Genomic DNA, 16,888 nt, shown 5'->3' on the forward strand with positions numbered 1-16,888 from the left:
AGAGAAGCCAGACCATTCATGGCTAACTGTGGGAGCAAGTACACAGATGATTTAATAATGTTCATCTGCCATATAGGAAATGTGAACATGAAACACTACAAATGCTTATATGATATTTAAAATAATGATTCATTTATTTCCATAGGCATCAAAAGACTGGTAATTTCAATGATTAATCCTGGTTTGTTGCAATTATTTCAAGAGAATGGTTTTATTGCGAGTATTACACAATTGTCTCACAACATTTTTGTTTTTGACAAACAAATTGCACAAGACAATTTCCAGGATTCAGATTTTAATTAAGATATTGATAGATATATACACAATGTTAAAAGAAAGGCAAGAAAGAATCAACTCGTTAGAATGCAATGATCTAGAAGTGCCAATTCAGTAAGTGTAAAAGTAGTACTTCAATCAGTCTAGGATGTCCTAGGTCTTAATCTCCAGCTACAACTTGGCCCTACTGTTAATACCATATGATGGATACAGCAGATCGCTATATCACTAAACGTGTGCAATAATCTTGACAAGAGACAAGCCACAGAATAAGCAGCAGTGGAACCGTGCCCAGTATCAACGTGCCAATTCAGAAACCAACAAGTCAGTCCTTAAGAAGGCCTCCTGTACGAGAACAGACTCTCTGCTAGCAAGCGCACTTCACCATAAAGCCTCAATCATGCCAACCATCTTTTTTTTTTTGGTGTAAAGACACTGAATGATTTCAAGTCCATGTAAGTGTCCAGCAGCGTTGGTGAAGAGACACGAGAGAGGTGCATGCTGAGGAAACGGTCAGTTCTGGAATGCTGAACACGGTGAAACTGGACTTGGGGGGGCGGGACGGGACGCTAGGGTGTGTGGAGATCCTCTCCCCTGTCCCTCAGATATAAATAAACTGACGCACAGTGACACGGTCCCACAGGCACAGACAACGTCAGGGTGTCGATTAAAAGAGAAGATCCAGGAATCCCCTGGCGTGATAAACGGATGACTAGACGAAATGGAGACGAACAGGAACAGAGGGAGAAGTGATGGAGCGGGAGCGGCTCTCGACTCCTCAGGTCTTGTTGAGGGTCCAGAGAGGATCCAGGTTGCTGAGGGGGTCGTCGCCTTGAGGCGGCCCCTGCAAGCCCTGCCCCTCCTGGGGCTGGAGGAAGCTCTGCTTGTTGATTCGCGGCTTGCCCCGGCACGCGGCGTCTAGCGTGAAGGCCTCGGCCGTCATGGAAGCCAGGAGGTCCAGAGACGAGGAGGTGGGGCCAGGGGGAGGGGAAGCCGTCCCCGAAGGATCCAAGGCAGGCGCGGTATGGTGATTGGATGTAGGAGAGCCTGGGGAAGGCTCCACGAACCCATTGCCTTGGTTAGCCAGCGGTGAAGGGGACTGAACTTTGGCCGGGGAGGAGGAGGACGAGGAGACGGAAGGAGGCGGACTGCAGGAGGAAGGCTGAGGCTCACTGGGGAAGGGGTCGTGTAGCGCTGCGTCGTTCGGGCACTCTGGGGCCACCTGGAGGGAGAGATCGGCCGGAGCAGAGGGGTACAGATCCAGGCTGGACTCCTGCTCCGAGTCGCTGCCGCTCTGGGGCCGGATGCTGAGCTTGGCAATGGTGGCCTGGATGGAGCTGATGGGCAGGTCTCCGCCCAGGACAATGTCCTGGGACTCCTGTCTGGAGTAGGGCTGGTGGGATGAGAGAAAGAAATTATTAGGTTATTAGATCATTTAATAATAAATTATCTAAGGAGCAAATGCACCGACACTTTTTGCAGCTTTCACTCTTCAGAGACCTACGTGTTGGAATGTGAAAGATCCAAAAGTCCCAAATCATTTTACATTTGATGACAAGTTATTCTTTTAGTTGATGTACTTATTTATAACTTATAGCTATTTATTACTTATTTATAACTTATAGACAATAGCATATCCAAATCTTAAAATACAGTGCCCAGGCACTCCAATAAAACCCTAGACAGTGTTTTGTACCTTAATGGCAGCGTTGTTGACAGTCTTGCTGCACGGGATAGCAGCAACCCCGTGGCGCTGAAGGACTTGCTCTGCGTGCTTCAGGACAGCCTCATAGCAGAACTTCAGGTGCAACTGTACCAAGGATTCAGAATCAGGAACCATATAGTTAGGCCGTGACAACCGTAAAGTTAAGCAAACTTGGCTTTTGACTCTAAAGTCAGTAAATGCCAAAATGTCTTTATAGTAGAAACTCTATTTCCACTTCATTGAGTTACTGGTCCTTAGGAAAAGCTGCCCTCACCGCCCAGTCATGGATACCTCTGCTATGTGACGTACTGACCTTCTCTTGCAGCATGTTCTTCCTTTGCTGCCTCATCTTCCTCACCAACAGGATCATGTCAGGGATGCCATTTCCAGCCTCGACCTCTTGCAGTGCAGCATACAACAGGCAGAGGGCGCCAGTGCGGCCCACGCCAGAGCTGACAAACACAAGGAAAGGTGACAGGAGGTGAGTTCACTGCTTATCCATTTGTTTAACATTCATCATCTTGTGGTTCTCCGTTTGATAGGCTGATAGATAATGAGATTTGTAGGGTTCTGCACCTGCAGTGCACCACAACGGGAGTGTGTAAAGGCCTCTGGTGCAGGAAGTGGCCATGGACCTCTTGGATGAAGCGTATCAGGTTGCTCTTGCTGTCAGGCAGCCCACTGCAAGGCAGGATAGGGGGACAGATGGTGATAAAAGAAGGTAAATTGTGTGTGTGTGTGTGTGTGCGTGTGTGTGTGTGTGTGTGTGTGTGTGTGTGGTGGAGTGGCTCACAGCTCAGGCCAGGAGGTGAACTGCAGGTGGATGACTGTGCGCTTGAGGCTCTGGTCACGGTACTGCAGGCTGATCATGCGCTCCACGTGTGTGGGCGTGGTCTTCTGGGTGGTAAGGGTGAGTGTGATTGGTCCCTGAGAGAGCTGCTGACCTCGCTCCGAGGGGAAATAAGGCAGCACCTTTTGCTGCAGATGACAAAAAAAAAAACACAGATGCAACGAAATAGATGAAATGTTGTGAATTAGCAAGCTGATACAGCACTGTAAGTAAGTTGTAGGCTATAAATGAGAAGAGAAGATGCACAATCTTATTTTCACACATAGAGCTTTACATTCAAACGGAAGTCATTCAAATAATGCTTAACCATTATGCTAGGAAGTACATCTTGTCCCAAACAGTGGCAACACTAGCATCCCTACCTTCTCAAGTTCCTGTTCAGACACAAGCATGACCACCAGCGACACCTTCTGCTCATATACCATGAGCCAGAAGTCGGCCGCCGTTCCTGTGAGTGGAGCCTGGGTGGCGATGAGCCGGGGGCAGTACGGAGACAAGTCCTCGATGAAGCTTGCGTTGATGTAGTCATCCTTGCCCGAGCGCAGGACAACGCGGTTACGGTCGTAAGGCATGATATCTTGGTGTCGGTTCTTCATGGTGTAGCAGCGTGCGATGGCGATGGAGAGCTGCCTGGCGTCCTTCTCCTGCTGGTCTTGGAGCTCTTTCCATCTGGCATCCAGCTCCGAAAGACCCCCTTCCCCAGTTGGGTGCTCCAGGGATTGCACCGTGGCTCGGAAACGTTCCAGCTCGGCGCAGAGTCGCAACATCCGCTCCGGAGCCTGGTACGGGTCACCCTCGATGAGCCGGACGGCCTCGGACTTCTTGCGCCTCTGACCGTCCTCCTGGGGGTCGGCTTTGGTGGGCAGCAGGACGTTGTCTTTAGCGCCACCGTGTTGACTCTCGGGGCTGGAGGAGAGCAGGTCGTCGGTGCTAGAGTTCTGCCGCTGGAACAGGGGGTCCGAAGCATGGCCAGAGGAGGAAGACGAGGAGGAGGAAGAGGTGGAGGACGACAGAGCCTGAGGCAGCGGAGTCACCCCGACAGGCGTGAGGGCGGGGGATGGGCGCTGCGGGTTCATGCCTAAAGACGGGGGCCCCGGCGAGGGCGATGGAGACGGAGCTGGGGAGGGGAGGACGTTGGGCGCTTGGGCCCCAACCGCGCCGGTCGACGGAGGGATCGGTGGGATCATGTTCTGAGGTGCTGGGCCAGAGCCCACTGCACTCGGGTGCTGTACGGGTCCAGGTGGCACATTTCCACCATGAGAGGGAGCGAAAGATGCAGGAGGGGGCTGAGGCATGGGCTGGGGGGCGAGAGGCTGGGGAGCCATGGGCTGTGGAGTCAACGGCTGAGGCTGCGCTTGTTGGGAGGAGGCCGGAGGTCCCTGTTGGTGGATCATGTAAGGCGCTCCAGGGTAGCCCATAGGGCCTGTATGGGGTGGGAGAGGCTGGTGGGGCATACGCATGGGCTGCTGGGCAACGTGAGGGGGCATCTGGGGATGGGTCTGTGGGACACCCTGAGGGTGAGAGTGGCGCTGAGGTGGCAGAGCGTTGGGGTGCATGGGGGGCTGGGAGGGCATTGAGGCCGGGGGCATCTGGACCTGAGGACCCCTTGGCAAGTGCGTCTGCTGGAATGTGGGCGGGTGAAGGGGCTGAGGGGGCATCTGGTTCGGGTGAGCGGGGTGGGGGGGCTGCTGGGGGCCTGGCGGCATTTGCGGGTGAGATGGAGGCGACAACTGCTTTGACACAGGCGGCATTTGGGAATGAGATACAGGGGGCATGGGTTGAGAAGTTGGTGGCAACTGAGCGTTAGGGGGTGCCATTCTTGACTGGGACCCTGGTGGCATCTGCATATGAGGCCCCAAGGGCATTTGTTGAGAGGGCAGGGGCATTTGAGGGTGCTGAGAGTGCTGCATTTGGGGGTTGACTGTGGGCATATATGGCTGGGATGCTGGGGGCATTTGCTGCCTCACATGGGGTAAGTATGGCATGGAGGCCGGAGGCATTGGCTGTGAAGTGGGAGGCACCTGTGGATGGGGACCGTGTGGGGGCATCTGATTCTGTGCGACAGCACTAACAGGCACCTGTGTTGGATGGGACCCGGGGACCATGGACACAGGGGGATACCCCTGCTGGAGCTGGGGCTGACCATGGTGGGGGTGGGACTGTGGAGAAGGTGCCCCCGTCGGCATCCCAGGTGGGACCTGCCCAGGGAGATAAGCCTGAGGGAAGTTCGGAGGCCCAGGCTGCCTTTGCTGGGGCATGTACTGGTGGTACTGGCCTTGAGGTTGCATTGGCACCTGGGGCCCTGGCATTGGCCGGGACACTGGCTGCTGTGCAGGGACTGGCTGGTAGTGGGGTGGCTGATGGCCAGGTATAGATGAAGGGGCCTGGGGAAAGTGCTGCTGCTGCTGCTGCTGCTGCTGCTGCTGCTGCTGAGGAGGCATTCCCTGGGGAACTCCCGGCTGCTGCTGCTGCATATACTGATGGTAGGAGCCCATCTGTGGGCCCGGTGTGTACCCGACAGACACCGGCACTGGCTGGTGTGGACCTGGTGCCTGTGGCATCGGCTGACCCGGGGTAGGTGCGTAGCTTGGAATGGGAGTCTGGATGCTGTCCACGGTAGTGGTGGATGGCCTGACTGGAGCCTGAGCTGTGGCAGGGCCTGGGGCTACAGGTGGGCCCATGTGGGCCTGTGAGTGTTGGGGAGCGTAGGCAGAGACAGCTGGGGGCTGAGAGGCTGGCGCCTGTGGCATGGAGTACTGGGGAAGCTGGTGGGGATGGCGACCTGGAGGCAGACTCTGGGGGTAACCTGGGGTGGGGAGGCGAGAGATGCGAGCCAGGAGCTCAGGAGGGGGCAGATTGTGGGGGAAGCGCATGGGTGCGTACAGCCCCGATGGGGCAGTGGGAGGCCACTGCACGGAGGAGCTGGGGGCCACGCCTGGGACAGGAGCGTGCGCCGAGGGGGGCAGGGCGAACTCGGGCGGCATACTCCGTAGCTCCTCCGGAAGATCTCCTCCCAGGGCCAGAATGGCGGCCGTCAGCTCTGCCAGCTCAGGGTCCTCAATGCTATTGGGGTCGATGTCTGCGGCCTTCTTTGGTGCAGGCTTTGGAGCGGTGGGTCTTTGTGGGGCCTTCTTCTGGAGCTCTCTGAGGAGTGGAAATAGTTTGAGAAGAAAACAGTGAAGGGTAAATGTACATTTAGGAATAATAGGGTTACTGCTACCTTTACCACAGTAGAAACAAAGAGTAGAATATTGATACACTATAAATAGTAGAATCATGTTAATTAATGTGAGTTACATCCCCAGTACTTTCCATTCAAGTCTACTAATTGACTGAAGTTATTCAGCATCTCGTCCTCACCTCTCCAGAATAGCTTGCCTTTCCTCCTCCCTGGCTTGGCACACAGCCTTGGCTTTCTCCAGCAGTTTGGTGGCCTTCCCCTCCAGGTCCTCATAAAACTCCTTCCCCTCCTGGGACTTCTTCATCAGGTCCTCATAAGCCTCATACGATGCCACCAGTGTCTGCACGGTGCTGTTCCACCTGCACAGGGAAGGGAAGAGTGACTTCAGCCATCTTTTCAGGAGTGTCTGGTTTCTTTTGTCATGCCCGATGCAGCCAAGATTACTGTCCATCGTAGCCAATTCAATCTTTCCACTAAAACTCACTTGTGTTCAGTGTCGGCGAGGGCCTTCCGGGCATTGGCCGACTGGACGTTGGCCTCGGTCAGGGCCTTCAGGATATTCTCTTGAGCAGCGAGGTTCTGGTCTATGTACAACTTCACCTGGTCATACTTCTTCAGCTGCTCCTCAAACAACCTCTAAAACAGAAAGAGAGTGACAATCAGACACACAAAATACCTTGGAGTGAAAGGTGGCGGCAAGTTACCATGCTTACATATATTTGCATTAATTTGAAAAGATTCAAAAGAGGAATCCAAGACTACCGGTATGTGACTGTGCTACCTAGCAACAACATAACAACTCACTTCAACTTTGTTGTGATCTGTGATCTGCTTGCATGTTTTAATATGACATAATGAACCCTGTCTCATCTAATCTAATGAACTGAGAAGAAGAGATGAGGGGGCAGAACAGAAACACCACCTTCATCTCCGCACGCTCTGTGGTGACCAGCGCAGTGGTGATGTCGTCCTGCTGGATAAGGTCTCGCAGTTGTTTCTCCAGGGAAACGCGCTGGTCTCGCATCTCCTGCACTTTACCCAGAATCCTCTTGATGCACTGGAGACCCGCTGCATCCTCTGTGGTGAGAGCAGGTGTATACACCTATGTCATGCACTTGGCAGATGATGAGCTTATAGTATTACAGTATTATCTGTGCTGCTGGAGTCAGGGACTACACTCATGCATATATACAGAGCAGAGATTTACAGCGCTGTTCATTTATTTTAAGACCATTAATATTCATTTATGCAGATTTGCCCCAAACACTAACTTATGCATAATTCATGTTCACGTTTACACATACACTCTCATTCAAATACACATACCCATAAATACACACAGGCTCTCATTCTGTCTCTCATGCTCTCACTCTCTCTATCTCTCACACTCACCTTCGCTGAGCTCTGGCCGGGGCAGCGCCTCTCTCAGGCTGTCCAGTGGTCCCCCCAGCAGCCTGAGGTGGCTGATGTGCAGGTTCATGGCGCGGTGCAGCTCGGTGTTGGTGAAGCTGGCCTTCTCGTGGTACTCCAGGTACTTCTCCAGGTCGCGCCGCAGCTCGGCCAGGCCGGCGGGCTGAGGGGGCACCGCCTGCTTCCCCGCCGCCTCCTGCAGGCTCCGCTCCTCGGCCTCGTCCTTCTCCAGCACGTCCCGGATCTCCCGCAGCGACGCCTCCACGTCTGTGAACACGCCCGACAGGGCTGGGGAGAGAGGAGAGATGGAGGAGGTCAGTACAGAGCTCTCCCCCATAAAACTAGATGCGGAGTGGGGTCCTGGCAGAGTAAATAACTGCCTTTGTTGAAGTCCATGCAAACCAAAAATAAATATGTGTTCTGAGCTCGTCACACCACAGAAAAAAAGGTGTCCACCACCCAGACAAATCTGAATGAACGAAAACATTACCAAGTACACTGAATTAGGTTTCAAAATCATGGAACCATCCAATCGGGTGATGCTGCTCCTCCTAACCATCCTGCATACTGTTTCAACTATTCTCTAAACCAGATGATTCTAATCCGTACAACTCTAGTGAACACACCTGTGTTAAGTGCACAAAATATGCATCTTGTGATAATCCACTGCAGAAACAATGTTCACAATGCTTGTAGCCCAATGCTTGTAGCTAACCTATAAATGGTGTTTCTAAACAAACCTCCGATTTTGGTTTACAGGGACTTTAAGCCCCATTCACGCTGCAAGCGACTATCAGCAAGACACCATGGAATATGAATGTAATTCAGCTATTACAGGTGAAATAACCACTGGTGACGTGAAACAGAAGTTTACATTTTTGAGGCAACGACAGCATTGCTGACAAAGTGAAAGGGGGATTAAATTTCTACATCATGCATGATTCATGACTAGTCAGCAAGGCATCACTAAGAATGAATTAAGAAAAAGAATGAGAAGAAAGGAAAAAAAAAGAAAAACATAAAACAAAAGCCAAAGCCAAAGAGAAAAGGAAAAGGTCTTACCCTGCATGGACTGAATGAGGCTCTTCACCGTGTCTGGTCTGACACTGAGAGCAGCACATTTCTCCATGAGCACAGGAGGGATGGTGTTGTACATGTCCATGTTATCTACGGAGTCTGGGTCCAGGCTCACAGAGTCCATAAACTGCCTGGAGGGACACGCAGGCACAGTTCAGTTAGACACATTTGCCTGGGCAAACACAGCAATGGACAGGACACGGTGAGGCAGTTCTGGCTCAACTACTCACTCTAGTGTCTCATTCTTGCCGTCAATCTTGGCCACGAGCTCCCGCAGCAGCTTGGCCTTCTCCTCACTTCACCAGGGGAAACGAGAGAGAAAATCTCATTAGCACTGACAGCCTTTGTACTTCATTATCGTAACCTTATATAAACATTTACATGTTTTCATTTAGCAGACACTTGTATCCAAAGTGACTTACATATGTCAATTACATTAAGTATATATACTCTTTTGATCCCGTGAGGGAAATTTGGTCTCTGCATTTATCCCAATCCGTGAATTAGTGAAACACACACAGCACACAGTGTACACACAGTGAGGTGAAGCACACACTAATCCCGACGCAGTGAGCTGCCTGCAACAACAGCGGTGCTCGGGGAGCAGTGAGGGGTTTAGGTGCCTTGCTCAAGGGCACTTCAGCCGTGGATGTGGGCATATAGGAGAGCAGTGGTCAACCACTTTCCCCGCCCCACATTTTCCTACTGTTCGGAGATCGAAACGGCAACCCTTCGGTTACACGCCCGAATCTCTAACCAGTAGGCCATGGCTGCCCCCATTACAAGGGCCACTGTCCCCAGAGCAACTCATGGTTAAGTGCCTTGCTCAAGGGCACAACGGTGGAAGCCGGGTATTGAACCCACAACTTTTCAGGCTACTGCAGCTCTTTAGCCACTGAGCTACCACCGCCTGATATTGAATATTTACTTCATTTGATTTTTGATAGTGAGAGTATTTGATAAGTAAAATGTGTTCTCAACAACAAGTATGATTACTGTATAACCAATGTGTACTGCCAGTGTTTCAGTGCAAATGATCACTCTTGGCTGTTGTTTATGTTTACTGAGAGCACAGCGGGGTGAGTGGCTTTAAGTGGGTTAGTCTGTGTGTAGAGGAGCGAGCTCTGCCTGACATGAGCTCACAGATGGCTGCACTGTTCACCTGTAGAGAGAGGAGGCCTCGTGGGCAGCCATTGGCACCAGTTTAGAGAAGATGTCGGGACCAGTGACCGTGGGGTCGGTTGGATTCACAGGCAGGGCTTTGACCAGTGGGGCACCTGTGTGGGATCAGGGGAGGGGAGAGGCAATGTGGTTACAAAAGACCAAGAATGGCCGATAAAAAAAATACTCAAGAGTAGATCTGATTTTCCCCGTCTTTCATACAGATGGCTTTAATAGGTTTGTCCTCACTACGTTTAAATGGCATTGCTAAAATGCCATTTTTATAGTAATAGGGTGTCCATTTTGAGTAGACAGCCTTTTTCAGCTGAACAGAATCAATCTGAATCTACAGACCAACACCCTATCTTAATATAACACTGTCAAACAAGCACTTTGATAGGTGTTAATTAATTTTCACTGCATTACCCTTTACTGATGGTAGTGTTTCCAAAGATGGGACAGTCTCATGGTAAACAAAATCATTGTCCTTCTTTGCAGAATTAAACCTACACAGGTAAAAAAGAAAATATTGTAAATTGGTGTGTGTGTGTGTGTGTGTGTGTGTGTGTGTGTTACCAGTCATATAAAAGACACTTACTTTCCGCCAATTACATCCATAGTGAACTTCAGAGCTTCCTGTACACTGTCTGGCTGACCCTGGACCATTCAAGGAAGCAAGAATTTACAACAACATTACATTGACAATTTCTAATTTTATACACGATAAATGTTACTGACTATTATTAATGGTTTAAGAAAAGATACCTTAGCCAACTTCAAAGCTTCACTGAGCTTATCTATAGAGCTCTGCAAATAAGCCAACTGTTGGACAGGAAAAATTAAATACAAGTTAAAAGAATGAAAGTTAGCTCATAAAGGGTGATGCAAGTATTCCATGTTTGGCTGGTGCATACATACCCGCTCTCCAAACTTCTGCTGCTCCTCAGCCTGCTTTCCCATATGCAGCTGTGGACAGAAGAGGAATGGCACACAAAGCACTCAAGAGCCAGCGAGGACAACAGAACAACAGGCCAGCTGTATAGAACAGTGGTTCTAAAACAACAGGCCAGCTGTATAGAACAGTGGTTCTAGAGGCACACTGCTGTGCCATGAGGCAGAGTGAGTGAGGTGTGCCATGACATTTTGAAGAACCCAAAGCCTTTCTTACAAGCTCATGAAACAGGCTACAGGGCTGTTTCTTTAATACATAAATGACACAGCTTCTTAATTAAAAAGCTCAGTCAGCACATGTGAGCATAATATGTCCATCACTGTGGTCTCAACTCATCAACACTCTGTATACATAATAAAATATATAAATAAGGGCAAAGGAATGAACACCCGTTATAGCCTATAGTAATGTGTGACATAATGCTACTTTATAATCAGTAACCACAAGTCGGTGTGCCTTGACGTTTTGCTTAGGCCTTTGGTGTGCCTCAGCCCCCAAAAGGTTGAGAACCTCTGATATAGAGCATCCCCCTCTGTGTCTGATATCGAGCATCCCCCCGTCTCTGATATGGAGCATCCCCCCTCTGTGTCTCTGATATGGAGCATCCCCCTCTGTGTCTCTGATATGGAGCATCCCCCCTCTGTGTCTCTCATATAGAGCATCCCCCTCTGTGTCTCTCATATAGAGCATCCCCCCTCTGATATAGAGCATCCCCCATCTGTGTCTCTCATATAGAGCGTCCCCCTCAGTGTCTCTGAAGGAACTCACATGAGCGATAGCAGCAAAGTAGTAGATCTTCATCTGCACCAACTTCTTCCAGTCTTTCTGGATCTTTCCCAACATGGACGCTGTTTCAGAGTTCTCCAATGCCCGGCATGCCTCCTTGTAATAGTCCACTACCTAAACACACCGCCATTACCAAAGACAAAACATGTATGAAGTATATGGTAAAGGCAAATGGTTGATTTAGTATAAGGTCATTCAAGTGTTACAGTAGATTGAAGTAATCAGGTACCTGGGCACTGATTCGAGCCACAAGGAAACTTTTCCTGTTATCCAGCATTGATTTCTCTAGAAGGCATTCCTGGGCCTGACCCTGAAACAAAGACAGAGGCAAGAGTGATACTGCAGCATGTTACACATTAAACAGATCAACTGAGTAGACCAGTGTACAGTAAGTAGGTGTGTTGCATTAGAGCAGGGTATGCTTGCTTGTGTAATGCATGTATGTACAGTTAAGACTACATCACACAAGGTTTACTTAAGTATAAATGTGGCATTTAATACCTGTACAAGTGGAATGCACGTGTTTTCAAGTGTGTGGGGTAGTAGTGATTACCAGCATGAGATTGATGTTGAGATTGAGGATCTGGTGGCTCATATCCACACTGAAGTTGTGGCTGAAGTGATCCCTGAGGTAGGAGAAGGCCCCAGCAGAACACTGGAAGTGCGTGCAAGACACCTTCATTCCCTGGATGGGAGAGGGGGGTGGGGGTATCATGAAAATGAATAAAATGGACATGACAGTGAGACAAGATAATATGAGTGACGATAGAGCGAGAAAGAAAGAAAGTGAGAAGAATAAACAAAGGCAATGGCAGGACAAAGCACCGCCAAGGCAGACAGGAGACGACCATGTTTACCACTATGGAGCTATTTGCCCAGATAACAATGCAGACAGACAGTTCACTTCAAATCAGCTCAGTATTGCCTGTGCTTAGCCTCAGGCGCCCACACACCTCCTCAGACACCCTGTTGTCCATGGCTCCCAACATGGAGTGCAGCGCTCCTAAACAGACACAAACAGCGTTAGCATCAGGAAATGGCCCGTCTGTGACTGGTCTGCTTGAACACTGCCGCAACGGTCACGCAGCAAAGCCATATGATGACAAAAGCACACTCCACACTGAGGCTATTGTGTGCTCTCATAAGGCACCCTGTCTAGGGGAATGGGTCTGAGAGACACAATGGTACTCACCCAAGTTATAGAGGATGCAGGCTTGCTCATAGCTAATGTCATCATGGCTGACCGTCTTCCCAGAGAAAATCTCAGTCCTGTTGGAAAGGAGAAAAAGCAGGGAGTTAGAATGGGACTTGCAGGGAGTTAAAATGGAGGTCACATAGAGGTTACTTGTTCAGGAACAAACTATTGAGAAACAATGTAGCTTTACCCATCCTATATACAAGAGGGTGAAACTCTGCTTTTAAAAGCAGTGCTGTTATTAAATTCAGATATTCTAATACTAATGTCCAAGGCAGGGCATCATATTTTTCAAGCTGCAAAATAGCCAAATAAATTCACACTTTTCTTCGGTCAGCACACATTTACCTTGTATTCCTGTTACGACTCACTTAGTCAGAGGTTGTGTGCAAAAACACAGGTGACATTAAATCACTTTGTGTCTAAGTTTTGGGACACAATGTGGTCACTCACCAGGAGATGGGCACAGCGGCCTCCTGCCCTGGCCCCATGGGCACACGACTTTGCAAGTAGTGAAGCTGCCCAAAGTACTTCCGCAGTGTGCTGCATCCCTCAAAGTCTCGGGTCACGTTTACAGCACTCTGCCAACCACACATACATTCACAACAGATTAAATGCTACCTTAGGCTAATTAGGCTAATTCACCATATACAATGTATATACAGTCTATGGGCTAATTAATTAGCTTGTGCTCAAGCTAATAGATTTGTGTTTAAGGATCACTTACAAAATTGGGTCACACTTCACTTGGATAGTCCTGTTTAGACTATCAACAGATTATACAACAAACCATCTGCTGACACTCCGTTAACTAAAATGTCTGGTTAAGGTGAGGGGTTGGGTTTGGTTACAGTGATGTTCAGTAATTGTTCAATAACAATGTTACATACTGAACTTGAATTTCAACAGATGATCTATACAGTCTTTGTAGGCAAACTATCAAAATAAAGTGTTGCCCAAAATGGCCCCCTTTACTCAATGATATACTGCACATCCACCTTGTACAAAACTCAAAGTACCATAAACACTGCCCAGTTTCAAATAGTATTAGACTTGTAGGTAGCCCATATTTGCTGACTCCATAGCATTCTAATGAGGAAAATGAAAACGTCCTTCTTTTGCTGTAGTTTTCTCTGTCAAAGGTCATACCTGCCGAAGTTGCTCCAGTTTCTTCAGCTGCTCATTATAACTATCCGGATCTTCTCCATAGTTCTTCAAAATGAACTATGGAAGAGGAAGGTATTATTTACCACACAAACAGAGCTGCTGCTTTTCCTTTCAGATTGGTCATATGGGGTTACTTTACTTTAATGTAGCACATTACATTTACATGGAGCTCTTCTGGGTACTCAAAGTGCTTCACAGTGCTGGGGCTCTCTTTGTAGCACCTACATGTAAGCTGTAATGCAGTAGTAGCCTAATAAATATTTAGTCATTTTTTTAATCTATTAGCATCATATGTTAATCATTTGTAATACTTTGCTATTATAAAAGCATATTACAACCCTCTGTGAATCCCAAGGCCATAATGCCTCTGCTCTGCCCATCTTGATCCAGCCATCCTCTCTCATTATCAAAGAGCTAGGTCATCTCCTCCTACCTTGCTGTAGCTTCTCAATAATGATGTAAACAAACCACTCAAGTTATACTGATCCTGACTACGGCTAGACTATCCAAACACTAGCACAAGATTAAGCTACTTGGGATTTCCAGGCAAAACTGAATCATTTAAGACATTGGGTCAGGGGCCAGTTACAGATCAAAACCACAATTGTTATGCTCCTGATTCAGATCAGATATAATTTTTTTTGCATAGGCGAGGTCTGGAAAAGTTATGAATTTAATGTACAGTAGAAAATTCGAGAGCACTAAGCCAAGACGGTCAAAGGCCCTTTCTTATCTGTACAGGAGGAAGAACCGAGGGAGACAAATAGGTCATTTGACGGTGAGTAAGGCTTTCCGGTCTGACAACCATTCCCGACCAAAACACCCTCCTTTTGCCTGATTTCCTTTATCCTTGACAAATCCTAGAACGAGTCTAAAAATCAAGACCAATGAGTGTAAGTTAAAAATAATTCGAAAATCACTACGTCCTAAGCCAAGATCCACACACACACACATACATACATTTCCTCTGTGTAACTAACAACGACTACTAATACGGCCAGTTATTGTGTATTAATCTATCCCAGCCAATTCAGCCAAACAACGTTTGTGACTTATCAAGCTAACGTTAGTGGGACTTAAACATGTTTGACATGATATCATCCCCTGACTTAGGGTAACCTGGTGGGGTGATTGTGTCATTGCTAGCTAGCCTGCTTATCCAATAATACCGTCTTGGAAGTTTGAGCTAGCTACATACTTACAAGATTTCCTAAAACTGTGACAGCGCAAACGTTATTTACGTTAGCAGTTAGCAGTTGACAGGGCAAGTTAGCAATCCTTGCCTGCGAACTAAGAACTCGGCCGGCGAGTCTAACGTTAGCCGAGGCAAATAACAGACCTAGTGGCATTGTTTTACTGTCATTTTTGTCTGGCAGTACTTTTCCTTACAAAGTAAGATGCATAATATGCTTCATCGTGATGTTTAACTCATCCTCTTACCTGCTTCACAGACGTGCTAAACTGGAACTCCCCTGCTTCTTTCAAATCTAGCCATATCATCGGCATTCGAGGTACCGCTTCCATAGCAGTCAGCCACCCCGCCGGGTCAAGGCGTCAATATTTAAAATCCAATGTTCTTTCAGTCCCAGTGGAAATCAAACACACCCCAGAGAAATACTTGAAATTTTATGCCACACACGTCTATGTCATGTCCCCATTTACACTCCAACAGGAAGCTTAGAATGTTTAGGAGATTACGTCATCTCTAAAGGATTGTGGGAAATGTTGTGTTTGTCTCTCCATCATGAGGTTGCACTTAGCAAGTTTTGATTTTTAGACCTTTGTTGACTGTGAGTATTATTGAAAGCGTAGGCCTATAATAATAACAGTAACCCTACGATAATTGATCTGTCAGTGTGAATTGGGTATGACTGTAGGTAGGTGTGTTGCACTAGATTAGGCTACCCAATGACTCTTCTGACTTCTGACTCTTCTATAGGCTAGGGCTAGGCCATATATATATATATATATATATATATATATATATATATATATAGTGTGTGTGACAGTGCCTACTTTAGTTCAGAATTAGGCTTCTGACTGTCCAAACAATAGCCTACACGCGCGCAATTGCTACAAATACAGAGATTCGGAATAGGCCGACTGAAATATGGAAAACTCTGTGTGCGAAGATTGCATGGCGCCGAGAGCCAGGCCTATGCAGAAGAAGTTTCTGGATGAGAAATCATGTTGTTCCATGACAGTAGGAAGCTAAGCTGAACTGTGTTTATTATTGGCTATTAAAATGTATGGAGCCCAAAAAAAGTCAAGTAAAAACAAATTAAGTTATAGCCGAGGCCTACTGAAATTAGCAGCTTTTGCGAATAATGCGCTATTAACCATCGAAATTTGCATATTTCAATAGGCCTATTCCGCCTCTATCTTTGTGCGTTCATGGAGTCTGGGAATAGCCTAATGGAAGAAGAAGAAGAAAAAAAAACAGCGGAAAAGTCCTTGTCCTCAAGTGAGAGCTGAGGAATTTAGAGGTTTCCCACCGGACAATTTTCAAAGGTTTGCCAACCCCTGGTATACATCCTTTGGTCGGCCATAGGACTTGAACAGACCTTTAGTTCCTTACATCCAACAAAAATATTTCTACCTATTTATTTGTATAACTTTGCAACTCTTCAAATGGATGCAATAATTAGTCCCATTATTCCCAGGCCCCAGTTATGTAGGGTAGGGTACCCACACAGTTCAAAGTCTTTCCACTTTTCTTTTTCAGGAATAGTTTTCCGAACAAATATCCGATTGGTTTACAAAGGGTCTTCAAGTTAGGCTAATTAATTACCAAATGGGTAGGCTAATCGAGCGCCCCTAATATCAAGTGAGGGGAAAAACAAAGAGTAGGCCTGTTATGTAAACTACGTGCACAAATGTGTAACATCGGCGTGCACACCTTTAGCACAGGTTAAGTGGGTACGGATTACAAACGTGCGTGCATAAAACTCAGCGCGCAATACAGCGCGCGCGAAAATCAATGTGCTCGTTGGGACATGCCTCTTTTATCTCACCTGATTTCAGGGGGCTGAAGGTATTCGGTAGCTTGGCTTGTAGGTCTGCAAACCTGCGTCCAATTAGTGTAGACTGACTCTACTCCCCTGCAATTTGTAGTGTCCTCCACCTCG

At 47.9% G+C, this 16,888-nt stretch overlaps 1 protein-coding gene across 2 annotated transcripts; it reads right to left on the reverse strand.

Annotated features, from left to right (window-relative positions):
* Positions 1-110: 110 nt before the first annotated feature.
* On the reverse strand, positions 111-16,879 carry ptpn23a (protein tyrosine phosphatase, non-receptor type 23, a). 2 transcript variants are annotated; one of them, XM_042105901.1, is made up of 25 exons: positions 16,775-16,879; positions 13,743-13,817; positions 13,047-13,174; positions 12,591-12,667; positions 12,352-12,401; positions 11,952-12,083; positions 11,628-11,708; positions 11,381-11,512; positions 10,579-10,626; positions 10,426-10,482; positions 10,259-10,317; positions 10,087-10,166; positions 9,662-9,776; positions 8,730-8,795; positions 8,485-8,630; positions 7,405-7,710; positions 6,935-7,089; positions 6,497-6,648; positions 6,192-6,371; positions 3,194-5,975; positions 2,775-2,959; positions 2,558-2,662; positions 2,295-2,433; positions 1,973-2,086; positions 111-1,669 (listed from the first exon to the last, which is right to left on the reverse strand). In XM_042105901.1, the coding sequence occupies exons 3-25, from the start codon at positions 13,082-13,084 to the stop codon at positions 1,055-1,057; spliced, it is 5,814 nt and encodes a 1,937-aa protein (XP_041961835.1). In that variant the 5' UTR covers positions 13,085-13,174; positions 13,743-13,817; positions 16,775-16,879; the 3' UTR covers positions 111-1,054. The 2 variants fall into 2 exon arrangements, with proteins under 2 accessions (XP_041961835.1, XP_041961834.1); XM_042105900.1 differs by lacking the exon at positions 16,775-16,879 and adding an exon at positions 15,201-15,435.
* Positions 16,880-16,888: the final 9 nt, after the last annotated feature.

Source organism: Alosa sapidissima, chromosome 10 (assembly GCF_018492685.1).
Source record: "Alosa sapidissima isolate fAloSap1 chromosome 10, fAloSap1.pri, whole genome shotgun sequence".
Classification (NCBI taxonomy): Eukaryota; Metazoa; Chordata; class Actinopteri; order Clupeiformes; family Clupeidae; genus Alosa; species Alosa sapidissima.

What these genes read in the sequence shown, in the direction of transcription:
- ptpn23a (XM_042105900.1), bottom strand. Translation starts at nt 15,284, where the DNA reads ATGGAAGCGGTACCTCGAATGCCGATGATATGGCTAGATTTGAAAGAA. An exon ending in ACAACAGGGTGTCTGAGGAG is followed by an intron (nt 12,084 to 12,351) that starts GTGTGTGGGCGC and finishes TCTCCCATCCAG; the next exon opens with GGAATGAAGGTGTCTTGCAC. An exon ending in CCTCATTCAGTCCATGCAGG is followed by an intron (nt 7,711 to 8,484) that starts GTAAGACCTTTT and finishes CTCTCTCCCCAG; the next exon opens with CCCTGTCGGGCGTGTTCACA.